This window comes from Argopecten irradians, chromosome 2, assembly GCF_041381155.1.
Source record: "Argopecten irradians isolate NY chromosome 2, Ai_NY, whole genome shotgun sequence".
NCBI lineage: Eukaryota > Metazoa > Mollusca > Bivalvia > Pectinida > Pectinidae > Argopecten > Argopecten irradians.
The window spans coordinates 32,544,205-32,559,092 of record NC_091135.1 but is presented as its reverse complement, the minus strand read 5'-3'; the positions used below and the strand labels follow the sequence as shown (position 1 = coordinate 32,559,092).

General features: G+C 36.4%; 1 protein-coding gene across 1 annotated transcript in view; it reads right to left on the bottom strand.

The window, feature by feature from the left end:
• Positions 1 to 678: 678 nt before the first annotated feature.
• Positions 679 to 14,888, bottom strand: part of LOC138315189 (junctophilin-1-like) — a 58,660-nt gene continuing 44,450 nt past the window's right edge. Inside the window, exons 3-5 of the mRNA XM_069256004.1 lie at positions 7,220 to 7,338; positions 4,502 to 5,484; positions 679 to 4,098 (exon numbers count right to left, since the gene is read on the bottom strand). Of these exons, the coding sequence (XP_069112105.1) occupies positions 4,012 to 4,098; positions 4,502 to 5,484; positions 7,220 to 7,338 (1,189 nt within the window). The 3' untranslated portion in view covers positions 679 to 4,011. The remainder of the gene's footprint in view (positions 4,099 to 4,501; positions 5,485 to 7,219; positions 7,339 to 14,888) is intronic.

The following is a 14,888-nucleotide window of genomic DNA, read 5'->3' as shown; positions in this document are numbered from 1 at the left end:
CGTACTTCGCACATCAGTCATAACTTTTTATCATGTTACAAAAATGTTTTTAAGTTTCACCAGTAGGGCTAAATGTTTCATAGTATGAAACTGATGTGGTGCAATATGATTTCAGTTTCTACAAATATTGTCCATAGAGAACAAAAATGTTTCCATGTATTAAGGTGTACTATTTCTGGTATTTCTTTTTAAAATTCATTGAAGGACTGGATATTTCAGCTTCAACAATATTGTTCATAGAGAACAATAAACGTTTCTGCCAAATTAATTAATTGAAGTCATAGAATAATTGCATCCCGAATCAACGTAGTTACTAAGCTTACTCACAAATTCCAACAATGTCCTCCTGGACTACCGGTTCATTTACCGAAATTACATTTACTTATTTGAAGACAAAATGCAGGGTGCTGATTGGCTGAGTTTTTCTTTGCAAACGTTTTCCAACTGTTTCTACAAGCTTTGATCTGAATATTTTTAATCTATTTTTGATAGAAACAAAAATGCATTTTGGAAGAATGCCTACAAGCGTGAAATACAGTTTGCAATTTGATTTTTTATCCTTTTTCAATGAAATTTATACTGTTACATGTATAAATTGATTTCATGTGCAAACTTCATATCTACAAAACAAGATGTCGAGAGCCTTTTGAGCGTGTCATTGACAAACAAATCAGACAATTGCTTTTCTCTCTGCGATTTTATTGGGTGGAGTCAGTGTATAAACCATTCAAATGCTTTCAAGTAATAAAAAATTAAAACCTAAATTAGGAAAAAAAGAAAATTTACATACATTAACTTATCATAAAATATTATCTTCAGTACACAATTACAAAGGGAATTACACAAAACCACCCTTCGTTTCAGCACTACAAAATATTTTCATTTCTGTTCAAAAACTGGAAGTTATTTAGTTATAGAGGGAAATTAGGTTGTATCAAACAAATGTCGATTGAAATCCTTCGTACTTCCCCTGTAGGAGAATAAATGTTATGAATTATCAAAATGATGCACGAAAAAAAGCAAACAAGATGACACATCTCCAAATTAAATTGATATTAAAAGCTTTAAAAAGTCTTACAATGGCAAGATTTTGAAACTGACAGGCACAGGTTTAACCAAGGTCCTGACAGGAAACTGATTAGAGGACAGTGCCGCTGGAACTTAAGTACCAGATCCTGTTCTTGTATTAGTTAATACATAACGCTTTACTTTGTAAATATTAACACATTGAACTGTGTTAATATGATCTTGTGATATCAAGTCGTCTGCTTACATATCGTCTACTCCAGCACATCTTAACAATGACAGTAATGTAAGATTAGTTTGCAGTCCTGAATTTTCACTTCTTTGTAAGCGGTTTATGGAATGTTATCACGTGACTTGTGTTATAACGCTGTGTTATCGTAAAAGTTTTTGGGACCTAGCTTCTCAAATTTCACGCTTTATATTTTCATAATGACTTTTATTTTATTTTTTTTACGTTATAATGTCTGTCATGAACACCTGAAAGTAGATATGCATTTTTATTTGTAATGCATTTGATGGTTCGTAGACGAGAATTACCTCGAGTAGATTAAATTCTACAACAAACGATAACTTCAGTGCTTACAATAGCATACATGGTCACTTATAAAAAAACACAAAAAAATCTTTTGTCATTTGGAAGATGAACTAACTTCTCTATAGTCATATATTTGGCCGCTTCCCCTGAACTTGATAAAATGGCAGGAAAATCTCAAATGAAGACGCAAACATTGAACAAAATGAATATAAAATGCACGGCCTAATATCAGCGAAACAGTTTATATCATCTACGTGTGTAACTGTGGTATTGTAGTACGCCGTACAGCACCATCCGTTAAATGAGTTGTTTCCCTTTGTTTTCATGTTGCTTCCATTATGTTATGTTTTAACGAAATGCAAAAAAAAAGTGACAAGAAAAAAACTGCTCTCTCCCTGCAGATAAACAACAATAATTAAATCTGAACATTACAGTGTGTAATAGATGTACTGTAGTATAATTTTACTAAATTACTAAAAGGTTTATCAAACGGTTAGTTGTAATGATTTACATAATAATAATCAGTACCGTGTGGTATATCAACCAACACACTTCAATCTCTTACATCGCATTCAAACACTTAATTTAAGTCTAGGAAAATGCACTGATAGCAATAAATAAGGGTTGTTCGACGAATTTTTTCAAAATTCATGGAAGCAAAATACTGATATATTCTAAATTATTTCCATGTTTAATAAACAAGAAAAAAAAGATTAAAATACAAATGAAAATTAAAAAACACCTAGAATTGAAATAAATAAACAAGACGTACTGGCAAACCGAGTGCACTTGATATAAGAACAATCCTTACAGTCTGTTGACTGCGGGGTATTAACTGCTGAAAGACATCGCGGTTATATACCTTCTGTTAAAACAACCAGGGTAGTACAAAGGTATAAACCTCTGTACAATCATTACAACAAAGAAGGATTCCAGGTTGGTGAAAATATACGTATTTTTGTTACCAAATTGAGGTTTCAATATAATACAATAGTTTCATGTCTCTTATGATAAAAATCTGTCCAGATCTGGATCGTTTGACGCGCGTAACCAGGGCAATAACTATTTTAATATGGGAATAGCGCGTTTCACAACCCATTTTCCTTGATAAAATGGACATACTGGTGACTCGATTCTCTTGTGACCAGTAAATCTTACATCTGACCAGCATGCTAGATCAACAAATAGTAAAATACTTAATAAATACTGATTTTTATTGCTGCCTCCGTGGTCAACACAAGGAAAATATGACTTCTTGATTAAAGAATTTCAACTTCTTGTATATGCTATTCTCTTCACGTTGTGGACTATTAAGTTGATCTAAACCGTATTCAAAAGCATTAAGGCTTTACATATATATTCCTTGATCGCCGAAACACAGTTACAATGGTCTTGACTTCCCTTTCTATTTTCTATGATGCTATCAGAGTTGCACGTGTTACGTGCTGAATCATGAACATGTCCTTATTTGAGGTACAATGCACTTGTTAGATCGTGTCAAAAATCCAATTGTATGGCAACTGAAGGAACCATGTGCGTATAGCAGACACTTTCTGGATCCTACCTACAACAAAAATGTCGCAAAAATCCTAAACATTCAAAAATAATGGAGAGAATGAATATAAGATAGTTGTTAAAAGGACTCAAGGAATTTATACACAGGTTAATCTGGTCACATATAATCCCGATAAAACAAAACACTGCTTCTGGATTTCTCCTCGTCATACGTACACCTGATGGAACGTGGGATTTAACCAAGAGGTCAAGGTCACTCCCGGATCACACGGGTTAATGAAAACTGACGAGATACACACACACATGCATTCAAGAATCTGTAACATCCACCATGCGTATAAACTCTGAATAACGTCAACGAATTCCAGCTCCAACAAAGATTGCAAAAACCGTTGGTGTTTTTCATCTTCCTTTTTGAGGTCTTCCCAGAACTTATATACTCCACAAAAATGTTGCTCTTGGAAAACTGCTCCCAAAATACATTTATACAAAGTGTCTCGATACGTCCTCACTACAACTGATAGAGATATGTCCTTAGGACAAATATGGTGCCAGGGAAGATGATCACATGGGTTACACGTGACATCACTGGGTAACACGTGACCCGGTCTCGTACATCCTATTGGAAAAATGGATGCGGACGTACGAGACGGAATAGGAAAGTTCATTAGGGAGTCGGAGTCTCGCCGAGTTCCATCAACTGCTTGCGAAAACGACATGGCTAAAGCAGGTTATCAAACAAATTCATATCCAACGGGTATGGTCTTGGTATTTCTCTTGGCAAGAAAACCAAATTTTCCTTCTTGACCTTTGACCCAGCACTGGTTCGACTGTTTCCGTTGCATCAACCCGCCGAAGCCAATATGTGCCACGGTAGCACAGGTCACTGGAAGGTGCATATATTTGTTTCCATAACGATCAAATTACAGCACTCATCAGGACAAGAGGTTGAAAAACATTGTGGCTAAACTCAGGTTCACTGCAATTACTAGGACTAACAGTTGGCGTTGTTGTACGAAGTCCTGAAACAAAAGTAATAATAATAATGCAAATTAATAATGACAAATCTCTTACACGACTTATGACATGAGCATACTGTTAAAAAGGAATCGATAATGACCAGTAGGCACGTTTAAGTATCAACCAGAAAACAAAATTGACATAAACGCGATCAGGATTCAAAATAAGGAAGTAAAATATATTTCAAGAATTGTTTATAAGATATTCCCTTCTCGTTTCCATCCTTAATTCAATTTTGTTCTCTCAGTATTTGGTCATCTCAATTGCATTATTTTTAACTGCATTGGCAGCTTTTTAAAATGACATTAGTAATAATTTGTTCATGGTCGTGCTAAGTCTTTTGCATTTTATTTAGTCATTACTACAATACAGAATACTTCGAATACTGTGTGACATGACACCTACCTTCAGATCCCCCATGATGACGGTTATATCCCCTTGCCGACGCCGGTCGGCCAAATCCTGAAGTCGTCTGAGCTCTTCCCGCCTAGCACAGCTCAACTGGTAGGCCTCATCGCGTGGGATTGATTTAAACTTATCAGCTTGCTTGATTGCTGTGATGTCTGGAAGACTGCCTCGTTTGCCTTTTGCCTTACCCAACGCTTTTTGGCTTTCGATTTTGTATTCTTTTGGAAGGTCGCCCTTTGACATTCTGTGTTGCTGTGCTGCTGGAGGTTTGTCCACCCCTTTGATTCGTTTTCGTATTCCATTTTCTATGACATACATGTCAGGGTTTTTACCAGCAATATTTTCGCTACTATGCGCAGTTTCCTTTTCTGCCATCGCTTGTGTTTTCGCATTGTCCTCTTTGACAATGCAAGGCATAGTTCTTCTTCGCTGAAGCGGCCTGTTCTTGGACTCATCATCCAGACTTTCTGAAACACCTGAATCGGGAGACGGATCCGTTATATGGTTTCCTCTATAGCGTTCTTCGCCGCTTAAAAGTTCTTTTCCTAAACCACTGTCGTCCCGTTGGGCAGAATACTGATCAAAGTGGTCATTTAATATTGTTGAATTGAATATTTCACTAAATCCTCTACCTCTCCTTGAACCCGCCAAAAAACTATATCGCCTAATTTTCAATGATGGACTCCGATTATGTGGCGAATGATTTGGTATATTAGTCATCTTTTTACTGTCCGGTTTGGCATTAGACATTGGCAGAAAATCATAACCACTATTATTCCTAATTGGACTTCCATCCGGGGAACTGTTAACCATGGGAACGAGACCTCCGGGTAGTAGCCCCCCTTCGTCATGGGGGCTCTTGGTGAGCATTGACTTGGAGCGGTGTGGTTGATGGTTTTGAAGGCCTTTGACGTAACTGAAGTCATACTCATCCTCGTCCACCTCCCCATTCTCTCGTCTCTTCTTCATCATATCTGAGCCTGCAAGTGTATTTGACATCAGTACATGTTCTTGAATTTTGAAACTATTGCTTTATTGCAATATACATATATATTTTTTTAAACTACATTACAATTTCTTAGCATATTTACTACTATCCATATCATCGATGATCGCTTGAAGCATCGTCATTGAATTACATATTACTGATTTTTTTAATGATAACGCTTTAGTAAATTCATGCTTTTTAATCAACCAAAAATAAATTTGTTCTTTTCTATCTTCTGTATGACACAGTTATCTTTTTACTATATGGTCAAATCATATTAAGTCTTTAGCTCACTTGTGCAAAGCGAGTGCTATCCCATGCTAAAACCCAATGGAAAAAGTCAAATTAACCCCTTTTGGCCCGCCCTCTTGACCCAAAGGGGTCAGTCCGACGTTTTGGTTTTTGGTTTGTTTATTTTTACGTCCTATTAACAGCCAGGGTCATATAAGGACGTGCCAGGTTTGTTGGTGGGGGAAAACCGGTGTACCCGAAGAAAAACCACCGACCAGCGGTCAGTACCTGGCAACTGCCCCATATGGGATTCGAACCCGCATCCCAGTCCGACGTCCATTTATACAATTTTCAGTCAATAACCCATAATAATGCTACAGGCCGAATTTTGTTAAATTAAGACCAGCTGTTATGGAGAAGAAGTCGATTGTTAGCGGACGAAACAAAATTGCATACTTAAGTCAAAACTTAAGTTTTTGCCTTATGTAACTCAGATGAAAACTTTGTTTTGAAAAATCGGGTCAGGTGAGCTAATAAGTAGACATCATTAACCGTTGTATGAGAAAAACTAGATGTGTTACGAATCTTATTTATAGATCAATAACCTACTTATTCTAACATATTTCCAAAAAAGTGATCCCACAAACCAAATCAAGTTATATATATGACTTCTAGATAGATTTGACCTATATATTCCAATGGGAATGAGGTGTAGTCCATTTTGAATACACAAAAAAAAAATCAAGTTACAAAAAATAATTCTTTTCTTTTTCACCTTTAGATTCTAATATCAGCCCTTTATATCATTTTTCCGTTGATACTTTGCAAATTGTTTGGATGAAGGCGATGGTATTATGTTGTTTTTATTTGGTGTTCCCTCCAAATGATAAATGGAAAATGTATACAGTAACATCAAGCAAAACCAGCTAAGCGGCATTATGATGTGTTCATCATAAAGAATACAATTCTTCCATTATTTCCATACAAGTGTCAAACTTTTGAATCGTGTCAAAATACGTATTCTGCTTCTAGGTTAGGTATTCGAGGACACCATTTTAAGCTGACGTCACCATGCTTGAAATGTCATGTTGTCATTATGACATCACAATTAGGTTTCTTACCCTTGTGGTTGTAAATTAAAACACTGATTACAACATCATTATGCACAGGTTTTTCCCTTGACATACCCGCCTATTACGTGAAAGTATAAGAGAAATCAAATGCCATGTTTATGTATAATTTTCTTTAAAGCTGCAGATTAAAAAAATCAGTGTTAATTAAAAACAATTATCATGATTCAACGTTACAAGACGATTTCGTTTTACAGGAATAAAAAAAACCAGTTTGCTTTGATTTTATTTTGTTATACAGTGAACATTTTTATTTACCGGTAATATCTTAAAATACCATAGGAATTTTCTTTAGCAATTTACTTAAGTGTTTTACCAGAAAGTTATAACATTTTCTGTTTATATAAATATCCTGCGAGATCATACCTGGTTGATGGAATTCTGGTGCATACTCTTTTGCTTTTAACCTGGCAAAATCGGAGTCTTGTTCTGATTTGAGGGCCGATTGGTCTGCCTGCTCCGCTTTCGCCCTTGCATTGGCCATTCTGAAACAGAAACAGATTCAATGTTTTTTTCTGTGGATTTAAATAATTGTTCTATAAACATAACTGTTTCTGTGTTATTTGTAACACTGAGTAATCAATATAATATCCATAATCATTTCACATCAAACACCATAGCAGGAATGTCTATAGTGCTTTCTATAATAAGAAGGGTCAATGGTCTATTGCTTCACTGTCGTTTATATAAAGGTTTATTCTGTGTTAACGAATCCATACATTGTAATATGACTGAACAGTACAGACAGGTATGTACACAGGGCATGTTAGGATGTCATTGAACATTCCTTCCTTCAAGGTCGTATAAACAGTATAATGTCAGAGTATAATGACTCGTACATGTATTATGCATCAACAACAACACTAAATGCATTTTTCCTCGACATTTAATTCAGTAAAACAGTCTAGATTCTCTACGATTTTTCCTACAGCACATGTGCGGTTACCAAGGGAACCGTTATGAAGAGATGGTTGAATAAGATGTTTGGTATATGATGTAGCGGTATTAATGAGTACTGCGCATTGATAAATGGGATAGTTTTATGTAACTTTATTGCAGCCCACTTGACTTGAGTTTATGTAAGCGTCAGATCGCGTCAACGTATATCTACAATATGTGTTTATTTGCGGAGTAAGCACGAACACGCAACAGACAGCAGATGATATTACCAGTCGCACATCTTCGTGTTTCGTGCATCTATATAAAGTCGACAGATGAGCAAGTCTACGGGAAAATGGCTGACAACGTTCAGCGGGGTCGTTTCAAAAGTCATATCACTAAAAAAATCAATACTTTCTATGGAATCGCGTTCGGCTACCGTATTGTAAAGTTATGACTCTGTTAAAGTATTGCCAATATTGTTCGTTAAGCCGTGGTACATATCTCTATGTTATAACACTAGAATAGGCTCTTTTGCGTTGTTATCCGAGATTTTACTACACTGTTTATCTTCACATAGCAGTATGAGATTTTATGGACCATTGCCAACATTAGAACCATCCACATCGGAGACAATCCACTACACAGATCGATCGGGCAGTGAGTCGCCATGTCGGGAGCCTTCGGGTGTTCTAGTTCCTCTTATAGCTCACTGCAGCACGAACAAGTCCTTTGCTCGCAAGACGGCCTCACTACACGTGTACAAACCGACAACCGCTCACCTGTGCTCGTGTTTGCTTATCAAAGTAATCATGGTTAAGTGTTTGTTATTTGATGTGTGTTCAGTGCCTTTGCAAATCTAGATGATTGTTGTTGATTACGTAAGTCATAGTCACCAGAAACAACGATAAAGTTAAAGGAAATATTCATAATAATATAGTATAAACATAGCTGTTTAACGCTTGTTAAATGATGTGAAGCAAATGTCTATAAGACTGCACCAAACAATAATAATATGAATTTGGAAAGATTTCACCAGCTTACCTGATTGTATATAATGAAACGTCCTATACATTTTGTACAGCAGTGCTAAAGTGCCATTTTTTATATCTTTTTAGCCGACAATTTTTTGAGTTGAATAAATAAATGTAACGTTTTTAAGATAACTCCTTACACTAACATTAATACGATATTGTTGTTCTTTTCCAAAACTCATCAGTGTGTTTAGTATTCGTGGATTTCAGTAGAAACGCGAAAACAAAAGTATATCACAAAATTCGATCGAGTCGCTTTACAGAAGTACAACATCTTAATAACAAAGGGTGTTCTGACAGAGAAGGCAAGGAAACCCTGCAGAGCCGAAATCCTGATAGGGATCCCCGATGAGGAGGGGAACAAGCCTCTATACTTCTATATTATTATGTAAATGTTCTGAAATATAGACATGCATTCAATGTTAACAAATGCCTTAAATGGCTTAATTATCATTTAATTGTGTTTTAATGGCGTATGTTCAAAATAATGTGGTGGACGCTTACTCTTTCGTGCTCCCAGGTTCTAGACTAACTTTTAAAAGAAGTCTCCTTTCCAAATTGTTCTATATTTTGAACCTGTTTTGTTTGCACCTGTGTGGGTTACGATTACATTCTTTGTCACTATTCGTTATTCATTAAGAGCTGTCAAGTCCTAACTAAAAAGACGACGCAGAACATGCATATGTATTGTGGAACGTGATACGATTGTAAAAATATTACATAGTATTCTTGTACCAGGACGAGATCCAGGTTAAACATCAGAATGAGTCTGTCTAGGAATGTGCTGTAAGGCTGTAACTTAAGTGCTCCCTAAAAATAGACACAAGCTATCAAATATATTCTCTAATGATTCAGTAAGTAAATTCAAGGCCGTGGTTAGGTTCTCCAAAGTGATATAGATCGCTTATCACTCAGGATTTGCCTAGACACGAAACAACAGCATGATGTACTGGTATCAACAAAACATTTCAATTTTGAAGGAAAGTGAAGGAAAGGTGGATACGGTGGCTACAGGCAGCTCTGTTCATCTTTTTTCAAGCAACATATACGTGAAAAGAAAATATGGTACTCAGAAAACATCTACACATACACTGTGAATTCTACACAAACATCTTAGAGCCATTCTGTAGTCTGTCGTTATCTAATCTACGTATATTTTACGCTTCACACGACTACCCGCATTGCCAGAGGTCTTCAGCGATTTTCTGTAAACATACATTTGGTTCTAATGCCAGGTTACGCCTGGCAAAACCGTATGTTCCATCTTCGATCTTTAGACTCCGTGCACTTATTTGCCTTGTTTAACGATGAATAACGCCCTAGAACGACTTATCCTATTTTGTCACCATCATGATAACTGGATATATATATATATAGTCGTAAAATTATCTTTATGAATGCTAAGCTATACTGCTATGGTATGTGTAATGTCGGTGCTAAGTTACAGAACCCAGAATCTGCCTCATTGGGCAACCGCTCAACTCGAGGCAATAATAAATCAGTGACATGCCCAGTCATAGTATAACATCCGCCATTACAGGTATTCTTTATTACCAACTGGGCCACAGATATAATTCACAAGCGCATACCAATAGATTACCAGATTGGTGTCGAAATGTCATATACTGGAGTTTGTTTTTCAAAGAGTTTCCTTCGGTGCGATTATATGATGTGTGGGTATGACTGATATTATTACATTCAGAGTCGATTTCACTCGTCACTTTGAATTGAATACAGAAGAATATGAAATATATAAAAATGTAAAATCCAATTCACCTGATAATTGATCATAAGCCAGCTAACCACCGGTGTCATTTGCAGACGTAAACAGCGTTTCTATGCGTGTTCAATCGTGCACATCAGATAGAGACAAAGGCAGTCGGTGTCTATAACGCATATCGGATACGGCTTACAGATATTACAGCTTCACATGCCTACTGTTGGCCAAGGTCGCAAAATCACTGAAATATGTCAGTAATTTTGCATCATCATCTAATGTAAACTAAAATGTCAAGTGTTTGTTAAAATGGTATTTAGTGTGTTTAGTCTGATGTGGGATGTGTGGTATTGTATTTGATATGTGGGATGGTGTTGGCCACGTGGGCTGTGTCGTGTTCGAATTCTAAATATAGGATAATTGTATTATATAGTATGTTGAATGGTATTACATTTGCGATATGGGTAGCTATATTGAATGTGTAATAAATGGTAATGAAGATATGTTATATGATAGTTGAATATGTGGTGCTGAGTGAGTGTGTGTGTGTGTGTGAGTGTGTGTGTTATATGTGTGGTGTTGAATGTGTTTTGAATACATATGTGGTGTTGAATAAATGGTGTTTTATGTGGGATGTTGACTAATGGTGTTCAATGTGTGCTGGTGGTTTTGTATGTATTGTATTGAATGTGTGGTGCTGAAAGTGTTGTGTTGAAATTGTGGAGTTGGATGTGTTTTGGATGTGCGGTGTAGAATGTGCGTGTTCGTGGTTTTGTATGTGTGGTATTGAATGTGTTTTAAATAAGTGGTGTTGAATTTGTGGTGCTGAATGTGTGGTTTTTGAAAGAGTGTAGTTAGATGTTTTTTGGATGTGTGATGTAGAATGTGTGTGTTCGTGGTTATGTATGTGTGGAATTGAATGTGTGGTGTTGAATGTGTGGTGTTGAAAGTGTGGTGTTGGATGTGTTTTGTGGTTATGTATGTGTGGAATTGAATGTGTGGTGTTGAAAGTGTGGTGTTGGATGTGTTTTGGATGTGTGGTATTGAATGTGTGTGTTGAATGTGTAGTATTAAATGTTTGGTGATGAATGTGTGATGTTTGACTTGTGATTGTGTGGGATGTGTGACACTAGTGATCAACGCCCTGACAGACACATCAATACTTAAATATGTCACACGTTGCAGGGAGCTGATGTATCGATCGAATAACTATGTCACAGCTGGTCGTCTCGACTAACCACCTATCGCTCTAATCTTTATTATGTTTAGTCCTCTCAAATTAAAGAATACCGTGACCATATCTCTTTCCCCGTAAAATAACAAAGAATACAACCATTATCGCAATGTCATAATTCCTGATCGATGACATCAGGAAACGTGTACCTGAAAGTAGGCTTAACGAACAGTGAGGACACGGTAACAGATACTATGTGAACTGTTGAAGAGAAGTAAAACTGTGATAAAAATAAGAGAGGATTAGTGACACCAGTAATGACATTAACACAATGTTATGAGAGTTGAAGGCCGTTCACAGGCGAAATGCTGCCTCTTCACTAATGAATGACTTATTGAACTTTAAGTCTGTGTGAATGACGATGTCCTTTAAATGTAAACGCCTCATCAGTAATTTCGTCTTCCTATCAATATCTTTCTAAATGTAAACACCTCATCAGTAATTTCGTCTTCCTATCAATATCTTTCTAAATGTAAACACCTCATCAGTAATTTCGTCTTCCTATCAATATCTTTCTAAATGTAAACACCTCATCAGTAATTTCGTCTTCCTATCAATATCTTTCTGATTTCTGTTAAATGTTCCATTCACAAAAAAACTTCCTGATGTTTTTTCATAGCATTTACTTTAGAAAAATAGCGCAAAATTTTACACTTAAACAATAACTTTTAAACTTAAAAATAACTTTCCATCATCCGATCAATATTTATATCATAGCAGGCCGAGTTATAATTTAACAATGCCTGGAACGGGACGGTCACAAGAAAGTGTTATTTTGTATTACATATCTTGGAATTGTCAATTTCTGACAACTCGGTGAGAAAGGGTGCCATATCCTGTAGGAATAAATTGGACTTGACAGACATTTGAAATTGCATGGCGGCATGAGTGGAGTGATATCGGCTAGTTTTGTCTGCCCTATCGTTATCATGGGATGGGGAATAATTACAGCTAGTGTATGTAAACTGTAACTTAATTTGTACCACCCGCTCTTCTCGCATAACATCTCCATGTTACCATTGATAAAAAACAATCGAATAGACTTATCTTTTTGGACCCGATTAAGACATAAGGTCCTCTGGGGGCACGAACATCGGCAGTTAGTAGTCTGAAGGAATACATAGAAAGGTCAAAATAGTGTAATCAACAATATATAACTTCTGGGCGAGTTTGGGTGGTGTCACTGACAGCAACTGTATGTACTTTGGAAAGTAATCATTCCACTGCAATGTATATTGATAGGTAGCATGTTATAGTCAACATTTTCGAAAACTCATCCTTCTACTGCCACTGGCTGACGAAATAGAACCACAGTGCGATGCTGTGTTTAAACTTGTTCAAGTGATCATATTACATAATATGTTGTTTTGGATAATGTAACCATTGCGTTTTTGAGGCACAAAGATTTATCAGTTGATTGTTCCATATATTTACATCACTAGTGGTGCTCTATTTCCAGTATTGGTGGATGATATGTTGATAATGCAGAAGGTTTTTCGAAAACAGTTCCTCCAGTAGCACGCTATACAAACAATTGTATGAGAATCTGGCTCCCTTGAGTAACACACATTTCGTGAGCGGGGATCATGAATTTCAGATCTAGACAGAATGCTCACAACATTGGTAGCAGAACAATCCTTATTTCACGAGGAAGCTCCAATCTACTCTCTGGGGACATTTTAGTTACGGATCAATTAAACATTTCGTATTCAATTTGTTTTGCTTGCATAGAATGGTTCATATTTTAACGCTCACGGATACATACCAAATATCTTAATTTACTTTTGTTTTAAACGTTTGTATGAAATATTTACACTGCATGTCTATTCTAATAAAGTAACATATTCAAAAGATTTCTCAAGATATCACAGCAAAGGCTTTTATGGAAGACAAATAGGGCTCCTAGGAGAATCTGTTGACTTAGAAACGTGCAAAGAATAAGTCGTGTATTAATGTATATGGTACTCAGGTAAAGAACTACAATGAAAATATTCGCCCTGCAGTAACGGGCTCCGTGCGGGATTGCTTAGACGTTACAGGTATGCTATATAATCCGAGTAAGACGAAATTCTATGTACATATAACCATTCGGCAGAGAGGCAGTCTCTGATGTCGTCTTCAGTCACAGGGATGTGTATGACGTCAAGCCATCCAGTTGTCAGAAATAGATCATGTGGGCGCTAATTTCTCCTCCAAATGTTGATGGCTTTGAGGATTCATGGCAAGGACTATGTACACATTGTACCATGGGCTAGGGGGAAAACATATATAGCAATATACTTCAGTTGTTCATCGGCCAGACGACAGCATAAGCTGGTCCTACTTCTGCTCTGAAAGATGTCACTTTGTTGTGGCAACGTTCAACTGTGACAGAACATTTTGTTAGACTACATTAGACATCGTTGATGTTGTTGACATAGTGACAATGAATTTTGATATATTAACATTGCAAAATATGTTATAAATCCTGAATAAAAAGATAATTATAAAAAAAACAAATATGCTATTGTAATTGACGTGACACTGCACCGATTGCTGTACAGAAATGTACAGTGCCCTACATTATGGACAATCAGTCAGTTTTATGTTGCCTTGAACGGAGGAGAGTGGGCCTGCACTCAGTATAAACATTTATATTTATTCATGTTATTGTTTTTGTTTTGTTGTTTATATTGTCGTTGAATTACTATGTAATTGTAACAGAGCAATAAACAATTAAATGTAATTGTGAGATGCGACTAATTTAGAATGAAAACCTCTTCTTCATGATTGCTGAAGAAGGTGTCCATCTCTTATATTTTGTATGTTGTTGTAGTACTTCAAACTGCGAACAATAATTTATAATACAAGACTTTTAAATGATGTAGACCAGAGCGCCAAGGATAGACACTTCATGGAACATAAAACCTGATGTTTCTTTCATTATTGCGCCACGCACGTGACCCCGTTGTAGTTAAAGTGTACATGATGGCAATATTTTAGAAGAAAGTGTTCATGTCAAGACAACATCGAGTTCCACCTCCATGATAACATTTATCGCAAGGGTTCCAATCATTCTTTTTAAATCTTCTTTTTCCGTGTCTGTTTGTACGCTCCCCCCCTTTCCTTGTATCTACAGAGCAAGTTGTTTTGATGGTCGACTGATATCTGACAAAGCACCCCCACTCACGC